This window comes from Trichechus manatus, unplaced genomic scaffold (genome assembly GCF_000243295.1).
Source record: "Trichechus manatus latirostris isolate Lorelei unplaced genomic scaffold, TriManLat1.0 scaffold00086, whole genome shotgun sequence".
Taxonomy (NCBI): Eukaryota; Metazoa; Chordata; class Mammalia; order Sirenia; family Trichechidae; genus Trichechus; species Trichechus manatus.
The window spans coordinates 4,016,998-4,034,001 of NW_004444022.1; the positions used below are offsets into that span (position 1 = coordinate 4,016,998).

A 17,004-nucleotide genomic window follows, 5' to 3' on the forward strand; every position below is an offset into this window, starting at 1 on the left:
AGGTATGGGTCTTGTTTCAGTTTTTTGCAGATGGATATCCAGTTATGCCAGCACCATTTGTTAAAGAGACTGTCTTTTCCCCAGTTAATGAACTTAGGGCATTGTCAAACATCAGCTACTCATAGGTGGATGAATTTATGTCTGGATTCTCAATTCTGTTCCATTGGTCTATGTATCTTTTATTGTACCAGTAGCAGGCTGTTTTGACTACCGTGGCAGTATAATAGGTTCTAAAATCAGGTAGTGTGAGGCCTCCCACTTTGTTCTTCTTTTTGAGTAATGCTTTACTTATCCGGGGCCTCTTCCCTTTCCATATGAAGTTGGTGATTTGTTTCTCTATCTCATTAAAAATGCCGTTGGAATTTGGATCGGGATTGCATTGTATCTGTAGATCGCTTTGGGTAGAATTGACATCTTCACAATGTTGAATCTTCCTATCCATGAGCAAGGTATTTTCCTCCACCTATGCAGGTCTATTTTGGTTTCCTGCAGCAGTGTCCTGCAGTTTTCATCGTACAGGTCTTTTATGTCTCTGGTTAGATTTATTCCCAAACATTTTACCTTCCCGGGGGCCACTGTAAATGGTATTGATTTGGTGATTTCCTTTTCAAAGCTCTCTTTTTTGGTGTAGAGGAGTCCAACTGATTTTTATATGTTTACCTTGTATCCTGATACCTTGCTGAAATTTTCTATTAGTACCAGTACTTTTCTTGTGGATTCTTTGGGGTTTTCTGTGTATAGGATCATCTCATCTGCAAATAGAGATGCTTTGACTTCTTCCCTACCAATCTGAATGCCCTTTATTTCTTTTTCTAGAGTAATTGCTCTTGCTAGGACCTCCAGCACAATGTTGAATAAGAGTGGTGATAAAGGGCATCCTTGTGTGGTTCCTGTTCTCAAGGGGAATGCTTTCAAAGTCTCTCCATTTAGGATGATGTTGGCTGTTGGCTTTGTGTAAATGCCCTTAATTATATTGAGGGATTTCCCTTCTATTCCTATTTTGTTGAGGGTTTTTATCAGGAATGGGTGTTGGACTTTGTCAAATGCCTTTTCTGCATCGATTGATAAGATCATGTGGTTCTTTTGTTTTATTTATATGATGGATTACATTGATTGTTTTTCTCATGTTGAACCATCCCTGCATACCTGGTATAAATCCCTCTTGGTCATGGTGTATTATATTTTTGGTATGTTGCTGAATTCTATTGGCTAGAATTTTGTTGAGGATTTTTGCATCAATGTTCATGAGGGATATTGGTCTGTAATTTTCTTTTTCTGTGGTGTCTTTACCTGGTTTTGGTATCAGGGTTATGCTGGCTTCATAGAATGAGTTTGGGAGTCTTCCATCCTTTTCTATGCTCTGAAATACCTTTAGTAGTAGTGGTGTTAACTCTTCTCTGAAAGTTTGGTTGAATTCTTCAGTGAAGCCATCCGGGCCAGCGCTTTTTTTGTTGGTAGTTTTTTAATTACATTTTCAATCTCTTCTTTTGTTATGGGTTTATTTAGTTGTTCTACCTCTGTTTGTGTTACTTTAGGTAGGTAGTGAGTTTCTAGAAATTTGTCCATTTTCTCTAGGTTTTCAAATTTGTTAGAGTACAATTTTTCATAGTGTTCTGTTATGATTCTTTTAATTTACATTGGGTCTGTTGTGATATCACCCATCTCATTGCTTATTAGGGTTATTTGCTTCCTCTCCTGTTTTTGTTTTGTCAGTTTGGCAAAGCAGACCTTTTGACTCCTTTATACAGGTCTGTCTCCGAATACTGTCTAGGCAGGCTTCATCACCCTGCATTTATGCTGACTTACTTATTTCTGACAACCAAAACTCTGACTTCTATACCCTTTATTAGGTGATTTAAAAAAAGAAAAAGGAAGTTGGAGTGTACATTTCTCACTTTGAAGTTTTGTTTTTGTATATTCCTACATGAGAACTCTCTCTCTTTACACCATCTCCATTCAGTGGAAATAAAGAAAATGTGGGAATGAGTTTTCACTCCTTTTGTCATGTCCTCGGTTGAAGGCAATGAGATATATAGCCTCTGGCTTAAAATACTTAAAGGGTGTGTATAATTAACTGCCATAAATATCCAGCCCTAAGCTTCTCCCTTTCTCAATACCATTGCCTATACTTTTCATTGTGATGTATTATTAATGTTTGCTCTGTGACTTTCTTGGTTTTTTAAGCCTAAACCTTTTTTGTATTGTTCCTTTTTTACGTGTCCTACACCCATATATCTGTATTTCCTCTCTGAAACCAAATTTATTAGACCAAATAAAGTGACGATGCAGAAGAAGGACAGATTTGATAATGCAGCCAACGCAGATATTGGTTTAATTAAAATTAGTGGACCAAAATGATGGGCTTGTGATTGTACAATTATGTTGTACTTTCCATCTATATCACCACCTATCTAGTCTCCCAAACTTGAAACCTCAGTCAGCCCTGTATTCTCCCTCTTTTCCTCCATCTAGCAATTGCCAAGTCCTATCACTTCTACCTCAAAAATGTTTCTCAAATCTATCCTTTCTTCTCAGTTTCTACTGCTACTTTCCTAGTAAAGACATTCATCATCCCTTGCCCAAAATATTATAATAACCTCCTAACTGGTTTACTTGTCTCTAGTAGTCACTCCCCAGTTTGACCACCAAATTCCCTCTAAAGTCATCTTTCTTGAACATGTCTGATTTTGTCACTGGAAGCTCAGAATCCTCCAATGGCTCCCTATAGCTCATAAGACCCTGTAGCTTGATATAAAGAGTCTTTCTTTCACAATCCCTCCACAACTTGCCAATTTGGCCACAGTGGACTTTTTTGCTGTTCTCTAAACACACTATGCTACTTCTTTCTCTCTCTTTTTAAATTTATCTTTATTTTTTTTTACAAGAGTAATATAGTCATACTATCAAAGAAATAAACAGTTCTGAAATATGTAACATAAAATGTAAAATTGCCCTATAGTTTGCCCCACAACACACACTTCACTGTTAATAGTTTAATGTATACACCTCTAGATTAGCCCTGTCCATTTGAACTTTCTGTGATGATGGAAGTGTCCTGTATTTGAACTGTGCTGTCTAATACAATAGCCACTAGTCACACAAGGCTATTGGGTACATATATGGTTGACTGAATTTTTATTTTTAATTAATTTAAATTTAAATAGCCACATTGACTATTGACTATCTTATTGGACACTGCAGCTCTTGAGTTTTTCAAAATATGTATAAGTGCGTGTGTGTGTGTATGTATAAACCTGTTGCCGTCGAGTCAATTCCCATATGGTGACCCTATAGGACAGAGTAGAACTGCCCCACAGGGTTTCCAAGGAGCGGCTGGTGGATTCGAACTGCCGACGTTTTGGTTAGCAGCCATAGCTCTTAACCACTGTGCCACCAGGGGCCTCCTCTCTATATATGTATATGTGTGTATACTGTTCTGTAACTGACTTTTTTTACTTAATGTATAATGAACATTATACATTAAGTGCAACCAGAATAGTCCTTAGAAGGAAGGATGGCGAGACTATGTCTTACATACTTTGGACATGTTATCAGGAGGGATCAGTCCCTGGAGAAGGACCTCATGCTTGGTAAAGTACAGGGTCAGCAAAAAAGAAGAAGACCCTCAACGAGATGGATTGACACAGTGGCTGCAACAACGGGCTGAAGCATAACAATGATTGTGAGCATGACGCAGGACAGGGCAGTGTTTTGTTCTGTGGTGCATAGGGTCACTGTGAGTCAGAACCAACTTGACAACAACAACAACGATAATGAACATTTTCCAGATCAGTTTAGTTAGTATTACCTCATTCTTTTCAGTGACTATATAATATTCCACTGTGTGAATTTACTGTAGTCCTCTGTTGATGGGCAATTGAGTTGTTCCCAATATTTCACTAATGTGGACATTTCTGTACCAAATACCCTTGAACATATGTCTTTATATGTGTGGATATTCTTAGAAGTGGGTTTTCTGAATCAAAAAGTATGAATATTTCACATTTTAATAGATGCAGTCAAATTACCCTCCAAATAGATTGTACTAGTTTACATTCCCAACAACAGTGCCTGTTTCTCCACATCCTTGCCAGCAATGATTATCATCAGTCTTCTAATCTCTACCAGTATTATAGGTGATAAATTTCATATCATGTTTTAATTTTCATTTCTTTATTTGTGAAATTGAGCATTTTTTCCTGTCCATCAGTGACTTTTCATTCCTGGAACCGTAAGTAAAAGTGTAGTTGCTACTGTCAGGCCTCTCACACCACCTCATGTGTCTGCTTAACTTCTCACCTTTTTGCCAGAACTCTCTAACTTCTGTCTTACCTGAAGCCTGGCTATCCTAGGAATATCATTTCTCTTGCATCCTCTACTATAAAGGTTACTCATTCTCCCCCACCATGAATGACAGATCCCAGGACAGGTCTGATATTCTCCTTGCTCCTTATGAAAATCTTTTCTCTCTTCAGATCTTTTCAGTTAGCTATACCACCCAGTACCCATCTTAGTTATTCTTCTTCCTCCATTAAGGACTTTGAGAATGGCCTTACCACCTTCCTCTATATCCTGATTCTTTCCCCTCATCCCAGGAGATTTGAATGTCCATGTACAACCCATCTAACTCTTTACACTGATACTTCTTTGAGCTTTTACACTCCTGCTCTCTCACACCTTTACTTCAACTAGCCTAGTTCTTCTATCTCCTATAGACCTCTACACTTTTAACTCCTCTTTTTATACCTTCTTCCATCTTCTTCCCTATCCAGCCAAGACCTGATGGTATGGCACCTCATCCATTCCACCTTGCACCTTATCCTTCCACTCTATATGCCCTGCTGTTGTTGTGTGCTGTCGAGTTAATTCTGACTCGTAGTAATGCCACATGACAGAGTAGAACTGCCCCATAGGGTTTTCTAGGCTGTAAATATTTCAAGAGCAGATCGCCAGATCTTTTCTTCTGCGGAGCAGCTGGTGGGTTCGAAACACCGACCTTTCGGTTAGCAGCCAAACGCTTAACCATTGCATCACCAGAGCTCCTTTCTGTCCTTCTAACCCCGGTCATTCTCTGCTTTCTGTGCTCTTTCCTGAGTACTAAACATTGCTACAAATAAATAAATCCCATAGCTGTGCTGATTGGTACTATAATAGGTTTCTGGTCTATAATCTTAGCCGTAGTCTTAGGGCCACTTAGCAGTCATTTTATATGCCCCTGGTTGGGTCCCACTCTTGTTCTACCAAGCAGTTATTCCTAATGTATACCTTGCTTTCAAGCTAATAATACCACTGTTACTCCCCTCTATATATACATATTTAAACATGTCTCCTACTTCATGGAAAAATCAAGATAATCCCTTGTCTTCTCACTACTGTCTTTACCAACTTTTTGTGTCTTCTTTGCTGTCTCAGAGGAAATGGTATCCCATCTTCTGTGTAAGTTTAATCTCTTTATCTGTGTTCTAAATCGCATCGCCTCCTACTTCATCAAGGTATTGACTATCAGTTAATCCCTCTTTCTCCTACATTTTCAACCTATTCCTTTCCACTGGCTTCTTCCCTCAGAAATATGCTGAAATATGTTTTTATCAAAGAAAAAGAACTTTTCTTATTCTCTTCTAGTTATTGCCCTCTCTCCTCTTGGTCAGAGCTGTCTTGAAAGTAGTTGGCCTTCCCTATTAGCATTTTTTCACTTTCATTCACTCTTCAGCTCACTGTGATCCGATTTCCATACCATTATTCATCTACTGGGGGACATTGGTGGTTCAGTGGTAGAGTTCCTGCCTTTCATGCAGGAGACCTGGGTCAAATTCCTGGCCAATGCACCACACGCACAGCAACTACTCATCTGTCAGTGGAGGCTTGTATGTTGTTACGATGCTGAACAGGTTTCAATGGAGCTTCCTAACTAAAGACAAACTAGAAAGAAAGGCCTGATGATCTACTTCTGAAAATTAGCCAGTGAAAACTGAATCACAATAGTCTGATCCACAGCCTATCATGGGGATAGCAGGACTGGGCAGCATTTCACTCCATTGGGCATGGGGTCACTATGAGTCAGGGGCCTAATAGACAGCAGCTAACAACAACAACAGTCATCTACTACTGCTCTTGCTGAGGTCACTAGTGACCTCTGACTTGTCCAATCTAAAGGTGACTTTTTAATCTTCATTCTATTTTGACCTTTCTGCAACATTTGGCACTGTTGACTCCTTTCTCCTTAAACCTTTTTTATAGTCCTGGTTTTAATCCAACTACTCTCCTCTGGTTCTCTTTCTACCTTTCAGGCCATTTCTTCACAGACTGACTCCTGTACTAGCCCTCCTTCCTCTACTTGCCCTTTAAAAGTCAATGTTTTTTTAAGGACTTCTCTTTTCTCACTTTTGGTCTCTGCCTGTATAATATCAGCCATGCACACAATTTTCACTACCATCTCTATTCATATAGTAGCCAGATCTACACTCTGGCCCACATACCTCCCTCTCCTGAACTCCAGACACACATATCCAGTTGCCCACTGGACTCTCCATTGGATGTCCCTCAGCTTCCTCAGACTGACCATGGCCAAAAGTGAGTCTTCTTCCCTACCCTTACTACCACCTAAAATTTGCTTCTTATCCCATGTTCACTATTCAGACTAATGGTACTGCCACCTACTTAGTTACCTAAACCACACATTGACTCTTCCTTCTCCTTCATCCAGTATCCATTCTCTCACTTGTCCTGTTAAATTTTCATACTTAACATCCCTCTTCTCCTTTTTAGCCCCACTGCTAGTACTGTAGTTCAGGCCCTCATTGCCTTTCACAATTTCAGTAGCTCCCTGACTGGTCTTCCTATATGCAATCTCATTTCCTTCCAATCCATTCTCCTGACTGCCACCACAGTGACCTTTCAAAAATGCACATCTGATTAGAGCACTCGTCTGCTTTTAACACCTCAGTGGCTCCCATCACTACCAGATAAAATGCACACTTCTTGGTTTGACCCTTGCCCTCCTGGCTAGCTTTGTCTCTCCTCTCTCACTAGCCCCAACCATTACCAAGCTACTTAAAGAGTTCCTCACACGTGCCATTCCTCTTTGCCTTTGTACATACTGTCATGTTGTTACCTCTTCCTGGGATGTTTTTTACTGCTGATCCATCTGGCAAATGCTTGCTCATCTGTCAAGACCCATCTTAGTTGACTCCTCCTCTTTGGTTATCTTTTTTGCCTTTGTTGTACCAGGTATGAACTTTTATTGTTTTATTTGTCATTGGTTTGAAATCACTCCAATGTTTGTCTCCCTCACATCTCCTGTGCCTTGCACAGTGCTTCTTGCATAGTCATTCAATAATTATTGGCTAGATGGGTGGATGAATGAATGAGTGAAGAAATTAATTGATGTCCTTCTCCTTCCTCACCTGAGGACGTCTTACTCTTTCTGCAAAAGAATATAGTTACTAAACATTACTCTATTGCAACAGTTTTTCCACTGTATTGTAATTATTTATTTACCTTTGGTCACCTTGACTAGTTAATGAGCTCCTTGAAGGCAGAAACTGAGTCTCATCTTTGTATTACTAATACCTAGCACATACCAAGTACATAGGGGTACACAATTAAGTGTTAGAATGCGTAATTGAATGACCAATATCCACCATTGCCAAAATTGCCAAGGCTAAGCAACTACCCAGATCTCCACATCATTCTGATTGTGCAGTAACTGATCTAAGACAGGTAAATCCCTCAATTTTCAGTTGGATGTATGTATGTTAGTAAGACTAAATGGCTAAAGACTCCAGAGGAAATAGTTGTCAGAACTGGGAGTGGAATGCAGAACTGTCCTATCTTGTTTTTTATCATAAATTCTTCCCCTGCCCAGTCTTCTCTCTGAGAATTAATCCTGTCTTCTTCAGAATTTTTGTGAATTTAGAGCTCCCCTGCATCATGTGTTTGCTTTTATTTTGTTTTTCTATTCTTTTGCTAAGCTCTCTTTCTTCTGTTGCACTCTTTTATTTTCTTTTTCACTCCTCATAGAGGATGCCAATATTAGAAGAAATTAATATAACCCAGTAAGACCAAGTTCTCTGTGATGTAGGATGTTATTTGGCAACCTATTTACTAAACCAGCATGCTATGTGAAGGTTGCTTGTGCTGCTTTTTGTCTCTTGTCTTCACAGGCAATGAAAGTAGAAAAGGCCAATGTCTTAGTCCATTGTTCTGATGGGTGGGATGGCACAGCACAAGTCTGCTCTATGGCCAGCATCCTCCTAGATCCATTTTATAGAACTTTCAAAGGACTCATGATAAGAGAGCAAGAGATTGTTATTTTATATACGTATATACTAGTGACAGATTGTGAGTAAATCTTAAAGAACTCTCAACTAATTTGTTTTCCACAGGAAGGAACTCTAAATCTACAAAATAGCTATTTTTTAATTTAGCCTCCTTCCATTATACTAGGCATATACAGTCTATATATTTTCTATTGCACATTCAGCATAATTTCTTACTTATCACAAGGTGAGTTGTATATAGTAGGCGGCTGTAAGTTGTATATAAAAGGCTCAAAAAGTTTAAAAAGATGAATGGGTGACTGGTTAAATAGGCTGTCTAATGGACTTATCATCCTTAACATGTCAGTTACTTGAATTTCATTTATACTCATGATTGTTTTCTGATGCTGAATCCAAGGCTTCTTGGTTAATCTTTCTAAGAAACAGAACTCACAACAGGGGTTTATCCTCATTTTTTTGGAAATAACTTAAAAAAAATAGTTGAAAATGGTTTTGTTCTTGGTACAAATGAATGAATATTACCTTTAGGGTCCTGTTTTTTCAAAAGTTGAATTTAATATCGTTCTTATCAGGATTGCATTTAATTATGGCTTAAATGACTTGTCATACATAGTATAAAAGCCAAAAGAAATGTGACACTGGATGTATATCCAGAATAATTTCTCCTGAGAGCATCTGTAAAAACGGCACGGGGGCAGCAATGTCTGACCGCCTCTAACTTTACAAAGGAGAAAAAGACCCAAGATCACAACCCAAGGCTGATTCCTATGAGGCGGGGGCCAGACATGCCTCCTCCTCCGCCATCTTTACCAATTCTGACACCAACCATCCCTCCCATGACACCAATTCTGACACCAACTATCCCTCCCACGACAGTCTCAACTTCTCTGCTGGGTTGAATAATTCATTGCAATGGCTACACAGAGCTCACAGACCATACTCACCATTATGAGGTTTATTACAGAAGTAACAGATTACAATTCAGGCTTGGACACTCAAGGATACAGTTCTTCTGTCAGGACAGCCTCTTCCCAGCCTTGCTTCCAGGCACACCTCTCCCTGGCCCTCATTCTCTGCCCAAAGGCACTCAGCTTTCTTGCTTCATGGGCCAGGAAGCCCACCACACCATCTCCTGCAGGTCTCTCCTTCCTGGTGATGGTAGGATCTTCTGTTTTCCACTTCTGGGGTTGCTCATTTCAAGCCCATCGGGATGGCAAAACTAACTAATCCCTCTGTTGGATCACAATTACCCTATCACACAGTCCTGCGCAATTACTTGGGTGGGAGTTACAAGACCATGTCTAGAAAGGCCACACACAAAAGTGATCTATCACATTGCAGGCCACCCCCTGGCTTTTCTATCCCTGGTTCTTTCATATTTGGAGGAAAACTTCCCCCTCTCAATCATTTTACCAGTCCAAAACAGTCATCAACCATTAGTCCTTCTATAGGGCAAAGAGTCCGCAGGGTGTGGTTACTAAGATACCAGCCTTTCAGATCTGCTGTGGGTTTCTGTCTGATCTGGTCACATTCTCCAAAAGTTTATCTCAGCTTCATCCTTTCTGGTGTCTGATAAAATTTAACTGAGAGAAAATTATTCCCTGTCTCTGCATAGCAAAACTTTTAAGGGACTTTTTTTCAGCCACTGTACTTGAGTCCAGCGATGCCTCCCCTTTAGTCCACTCTTTCACACTTACAGCTTCTACAATTAGTTTTTATAATCACAATTAACCCTGTTAATAATCAACACTCACAACTGAATCATGTAATCCTATCAGCATCTCCTCCCACCCTCTCTTCCCCAGACCTGTCATAAAAAGAGGAATGTATTCGGTGGGGATCCTCCCTTGTCCCCCTCATTTTGTGTAAGCACACTCTTGAAAGCGTGTAAGCCAGCCACTTCATGCCTTTATCTGTTCCCTCCCACCCCCATTTTAGATAGCCAATGTTTAAATTGCCCATCCCTATCAAACCAGTACTGAGGAGAAAAGCATGTTCCTTGGTCTTGAAGAATCTTCTGTGCGGATAGAACTTTGAGCATCTACATCCATAAGCAAAGTCCAGTCCAGAGCAAGCCATCGAATTGCAGCAGTCTGTACCAGCTCATAGTATCAAACATCTTTGTCTTCATTCAGTCGAGTTCTGGTCATAGCCACCCAAGCTAGGTCACAATGGGTAGCAGCCTCAGGCTGGAGAGTTCACACATACCTCCAGGCACTTCAGACAGCCCCTTCATACACTCTCATCCCTAGTCCTCTTAGGCTAGGTCAGCGGGTTCCACGCGTAAACTTCAGGAGTCCAACAACTTTTACTTCTGACCAGCCAGCCCTTTCCTCTGTCTCTCATTCCTAGCCCCCATGGGCTAGGTCATGGGTGCCAGTGGAACATGTCCAGACTCAGCCTGTCCCTTTATTGCTGCCCTTCCCCTACTTCCACTCACTGAGAGGACCCACGTAGTCACCACAAGTGAGCAGACCAAGCTGTCTACTCACCGGCTCCCTTTAACTTTCAGTCCTGGAAGGTGGTTTCTTCTGATGAGCACTGACTTCCTGCCTAGATGCATCCACAGCAAGCACTTGCTAGAAATTCAAAAAGCAAAACAGTCACTTTTTTTTCTTTCTCTGCAAGTCCAGCCTTCAAATGCAAATCTCCTGTTCTCTCAGCAATTCTGGATGGTTCTGTATGTCTTTACAAATGCAAATCTTGGTGGAGCTCAAGTTTTCAACCTAAGCCCCCACTCTATACACAGGGCTACTGCATTCAAACCAAGAGCCTGTGTTTCCCTTGGGCAAATCCTAGTTCCCCTTTTAACATATCCAATCAAGTATTGTCTGAAGGTAGAGTTGGATGCTCTCTGTAATCTGTAATACCCAATATTCATTTCTATCATACATTTAGGTCTGCTTTACAAACTAAGAGAAACATTCACTATCCATAGTACACTTGATTAAACACACAATCCTAAACACATAACCCTTTTTAAAACATTCCAGTTACATCTTCTCTTCTCCACCCATAACTATCTTCCCATTCATATGCATATGGCCTTGGGCCTCTGGCTGGATGGAACCAGAAGACCCTGGCCCCCTATCAATGATTCTGCTTAGCTGGCCTGGCTTTGGTCCCAGGATGCTCCAGAAGCAGCTTTTCAGCCATTACAGGTAACAACAGCCAAAGTAACCATCTAAGAATCAAAAGTTTCACTTCCCAAGCCCCTTTGTTTTTTCTGTTACAAAGTCTGATGCTTCCATGAGTCTGGAGCCATTGCAAAGAATTCCACTTTTGACACCAACTGTAAAAATGACGTGGGGGCAATGTTTGATTGCCTGTAAGCTCACAAAGGGGAAGGAGACCCAAGATCCACAGCCCAAGGCTGATTCCTATGAGGCAAGGGTCAGACATGCCTCCTCCTCCACCATCTTTACCAATTCTGACACCAACCATCCCTCCCACGACACTCTCTACTTCTCTGCTGGGTTGGATAATTCATTGCAATGACCACACAGAACTCACAAACCATACTCACGATTATGGGGTTTATTAGGGAAGTAATAGGTTACAATTCAGGCTCCGGGACACTCAAGGTTACAGTTCTTCCATCAGGACAGCCTCTTCCCAGCTGTGCCCCCAAGCTTTCTCAGTCCATGGGCCGGGAAGCCCACTGTCCCATCTCCTGCAGGTCTCTCCTGCGAGTCTCTCCTGCCGGTCTCTCCTTCCTGGTGGTGGTAGGCTCTTCTCTTTCCTGCCTCTGGGTCACTCATTTCAATCCCAGTGGGATGGCAAAACTGACCAATCCCTTTGGTGGGCCAAAATTACCCTATCACACAGTCTCGCCCAATGACTTGAGTGGGAGGTACAAGAAAGGTCACATACATTTCACACACAAAAGTGATCTATCACACCACAGCATCTGAAATTTGAAGGTGCCTGATGAAGCTTATAAATGAAATCCAAATAACATATTTAGTTATAATTTGAGAAATTATTTTATGATCAGTACAACTCAAACTTGTACACAGTCCTTTTCAGCAAAGTGTTTTGATATTCTTGTATGTTTGGTTAATTCATTTTGATTTTCCTAATGTAAACTTTTATTTTTGTATAAAAATGAAGGTCCTGATAGAGAAAGAATGGATATCCATGGGCCACAAATTCTCCCAAAGGTAAAAATACCTTCATTTTGGAGGAGGGGGCTGAAGAGAACTAATTTTAGTAAGATTTACCAAAACTCCAGTAAGCTCTTGTATAAGCAGGAAACAAAATGTTGAACATGGCTTAAATGTCTTTTCATAAAGAAACAAGTATTGCAGACACTATGCTAGGGCACTAGGGCTATAGAGGTGACTAGAATATTACCTCTGCCTTCAAGGAGTGCAAATGGTTCTACCAAATTGTTAAATATTTGAGGGAAGAACAAGACATCATGGACAACAAAGGGAAAAGTGCTTAAATCTGCTTGAAAAGGTCATGGTGGCCTTCCAGGAATAGACAGCATTTAAGGATGAATTTTTTTGGGATGAGTAGGAGTTTCCTAGGCAGAACAGTGGGATTAGGAGTGCATTCCAGGCAGAGGGTTAGTATCTAAAGCAATGCACCTTGTAATCTTTTGTAAGAAAAAAAGGCAACTGCAGATTTCCATTCTTTAGAAAGGGGTAGGATCAAGGGCTTATATTTATCTAGTTTTTGCTATAAGCCAAACAATCTCACTAAGGATTTACCTAATGTTATCATAACCGGTGTAATCAGTCATCTGAATTAATTAACAAATATTTATTGAATACCTAACAATGTGCTGTATACTGTATCAGATACTGAGCTGGTGTCAAAGGCAAGTAAAATGAGAGTTTTACCCTGTGTATCCATTTAATTTCATTTAATTGCAACTTTCTAGTCATTTGAGACCATCAATTCATTATTCCTTCATCAGCAAACACTGGACCAGGAAATATGCCAGGTATTGAGGAGACTGAGTTGAATGAGTTATGGTCCTTGTCTCTTCTTTTAAAGAAAAGAAAATCAGTGATAACAGTATAGTATGATAAATGCTAAGACAGAGGTAAACATAAACAGAGGGACCTTCCCCATTGTGGGGTAAAGAAGGCTTCCTGCCATATGTGACATTTTAAAGTATGAGTAGGAATTCTCTAGAAGAGAGGAAAGCATTCCATGCAGAGGGATCAGTGTTTAAAAATATAGAGACATTAAACAGGATGATGTGCTTGAGGAACTGCAAGCAATGTAGTGTGTCTGGGTCATAGAGTATGTAGGGAGAGTAGAGGAAATGAGGCCAGGGAATAGGGGTCAGCAAGGATCAGATCATTCAAAGCCCCATTTTTTAAGATAAAGAGCTTGAATGTTATTTTGTACACAGTAAAGATTTATTCAAGGATTTTGAACAGGGCAGTAACATGATGATCAGATCTATGTTTTAGAAATATTCTTCTGGCAGCAGTGTGGAAGACTGACATTGGAAGAAAGTATGAAATAAAAGGCTATCAGAATTGATTAGGACTTGACAAAAAGACAGACAATGAGAGAGATAAAAGTGGTATTCAGGAAATAGAACTAACAGAACCAGGAGATGAGAGAAAATACCTAGTAGAACTTGCAAGTTTCTGTCTTAGGTGGCTGGGTTTACTGAGATAGAAAATACAGGAGGATACAGGCAGGTTTGGGGGAAAAGATGGTTTCAGTTTTGGACTTGTATGCGATGGGGCATTCAAGAGTTGATGTCCAGTAGGAAGGTATTCAGCACTTGTCTGGAGCTCACCAATTCTGGATTGGACATGGAGGTTTGAGAGTTATCTACATATAAGTGGCAGTTTAAGCCATGAATTCAGATAACAAAAAAATTGTATATAGAGAAAGAGCCAAGGACAGGACAGAAACCTGGATAACACTGATATCTGAAAGTCTAGTAAAAAAAAAAAAAAAGAAGTGCATAAAGTTTACTGTGCAGAGTGGCTACAGAGGTAAGAATAAAACCAAGGAAAGGAAAGTAAAAAAAGTAAGAGAAGAATCTCAAGTGATTAGTTAGCAATGTCATTTGCCTCATAATAACCCAATAATCAGCTTTGGCAACATGGAGGTTTTAGGGATCCTTAGTACTAACCAGTTCACCACTAAGTGGGTACAAGCAGAAGCCAAATGACAGTGAGTGGAGGAGTGAGTGAGAGGTGAGGAAATGGAATGTGAGTATATAGACCTCTGTGTAAGATTCTTGGCTGTGAAGAGGATAAAAGAGAAGAGATGATGCCTAAAAGAGGTTATGGGTATTTCAAGACAAGAGATTTGTGAAGTTTCTTGTGCTGAGAAGAAAGAAACATTAAAGAATATAAGGTTAGCGGTTCCTCAAAAAGTTAAACATAGTAATACCAAGTGGCCCAGAAATTCCACTCCTAGGTATATATGCAAAAGCTGTAAAGGTAATGGGAAAATCATGTTAAGGACATACAAAAAGATTATTTGAGAGCAATTAAGGGCCCAGCTGAGCTGGGGCCAATATGGCAGAGTAGTCAGACGCTTCCAGTGGACCCTCTTACAACAAAGAACCGAAAAAACAAGTGAATCAATTATATATGACAATCTAGGAGGCCTGAACATCAAAGGCAAAGTTGAAGAATAGGACTGAGTGGCAAATGGAGGAAGAGACAGTTCGGAAGCAGTGAGGAGTTGCAGACCTCACCCGGCAGGAGCCTGAGCCCTTCAGGCCTGATCAGCTTATGGGTGGGCAATGAGGCAGGCAAGCAACAGTGCTCGAGAGGCATATTCCTCACTGGGAGAGACCCAGCGGCAGAGGGTCTGTCTACTTGGCCACCCGGAGACAGTGAGAAGCAGCCCTCGATCGGCAAAAATAAGAACTTGCATCCGGCCTACTGCGTGGATCAAAAACACCCCCCTTAGAGAAAAACCTCTCTCCCATTTACCTCCCCACTCCCTTGTCTGCAGTGGATCCCGGGACCAGCTTCCGCAACTGACGAGTCTCCTGGGCCAGAAGTAGGATCCATCACACGCCCTGAGCCATTCTCCCAGCCATGGAGAGTGAACAAATTAATGAACAGGGGAAAAAATAAACTGCCGGCTCCCCTAAGCCAGGAATTCAGGGTAGGCGCAGCTTCTTTGCCTAGGTACAGGCATAAGGGATCCACAGACTTTGAGTGCCTTTTCCCCTGCATAGACTTGCATGGGTCCATTTCAACAGCATAGGCCTTCATTACCACAGTACAACAGGGTATATACCTGAAGTCTAACTTCAACTGTTTCAGCTGTGAAGTGTCAGGTTCTTGACATTTGACATTGCTCTGCCCATTAAGCAGAGTCTTCACATACCCTCATCAGGGGCCTGAGGACTGATGGCTCCACTCATGCCACCTAGCCACCAGCAATAGGAGCCCAAGAATAAAAAGTGCCCCCAGTCCTTAAAGCCAACAGCATTGGATGCTCATAGTCTGGCTGCAAAACCCACCCACCTATGTGCTCTAGGGAACAGGGACACCCCTTCCTCCTGGACACTCAGGGGTGGCCATCAGCCCCCTGCCTTGCTCAGAGTGTGTCCCCCTGCTGCAGCCAGATGCCTGTGCCTACACAAATCAACCATGCCTGTCTAGGACTGTAGGTGAGAGCCTGCACCACACACTTAGTGGCTATCTATTAGGGCACCTCAGTTGAATCCATACAGGAGGATTGGGTGAAATCCTGAGCTCACATACCTAGTAACAGAACTAACCATCTGGTACAGGACATTACATCTTCAAAGGTGCCAATAATCAAACTAGCTGACAAGAGTAGCCTATTTAGGCATATCAAAATAAACCAAGAAGCTAGGACACAGCAAGCAAATGTAAAATAAATAAATATAATAACTTATTGATTGCTCGGAGACAACAGTCAATATCAAATCACATAAAGAGGCAATCCATGATGGCTTCAGCCAGCTCCCAAAATAAAGAATCTAGAAATTTTCCAGAGGAGGAATATTTCTTGGAATTACCGGAGGCAGAATACAAAAGATTAACGTACAGAACTCTTCAAGAGATTAGGAAGGAAATTAAGCAAAATGTAGAACACATAATAGAGGAAATTAAAAAGATTAGAGAAGAGCATAATGACAAATTTAACAGCCTGCAAGAATCCATAGAGAGACAGCAATCAGAAGTCCAGAAGATTAACAATAAAATGTCAGAATTATACAACTCAATGGAAAGTCATAGGAGCAGAATTGGGGCAATGGAAGTCAGAATTAGTGAGATTGAAGATAAAGCACTTGACATCAACTTATTTGAGGAAAAATCAGATAAAAGGATTTTAAAAAATGAAGAAACTCTAAGAATTATGTGGGATTCTATCAAGAGGAATTACATATGAGTGATTGGAGTACCAGAACAGGGAGCATAACAGAAAATACACAGAGAAGTGTTGAAGATTTGTTGGCAGAAAACATCCCTGATACTTTGAAAGGTGAGAAGATATCTATCCAAGATGCTCATTGAACCCCACATAAGGTAGATCCCAAAAGAAAGTCACTGAGTCATATTATAATCTAACTCACCAAAACCAAAGATCAAGAGAGAATTTTAAGAGCATCTAGGGATAAACAAAAAGTCATCTACAAAGGAGAGTCAATAAGAATAAGCTCAGACTACTCAGCAGAAACCATGCAGGCAAGAAGGCAATGGGATGACATATATAAATCCTTGAAGGGAAAAAATTGCCAGCCAAGAAGTAT

The 17,004-nt window shown here is 40.7% G+C and overlaps 1 protein-coding gene across 1 annotated transcript in view; it reads left to right on the forward strand.

Moving 5' to 3' along the window:
* The window catches only part of ASB12 (ankyrin repeat and SOCS box containing 12), a 358,674-nt gene that overhangs the window by 193,925 nt on the left and 147,745 nt on the right, over nt 1–17,004 (forward strand). Inside the window, 1 exon segment of the mRNA XM_023736137.1 lies at nt 8,079–8,306. Within this exon segment, the coding sequence (XP_023591905.1) occupies nt 8,079–8,306 (228 nt within the window).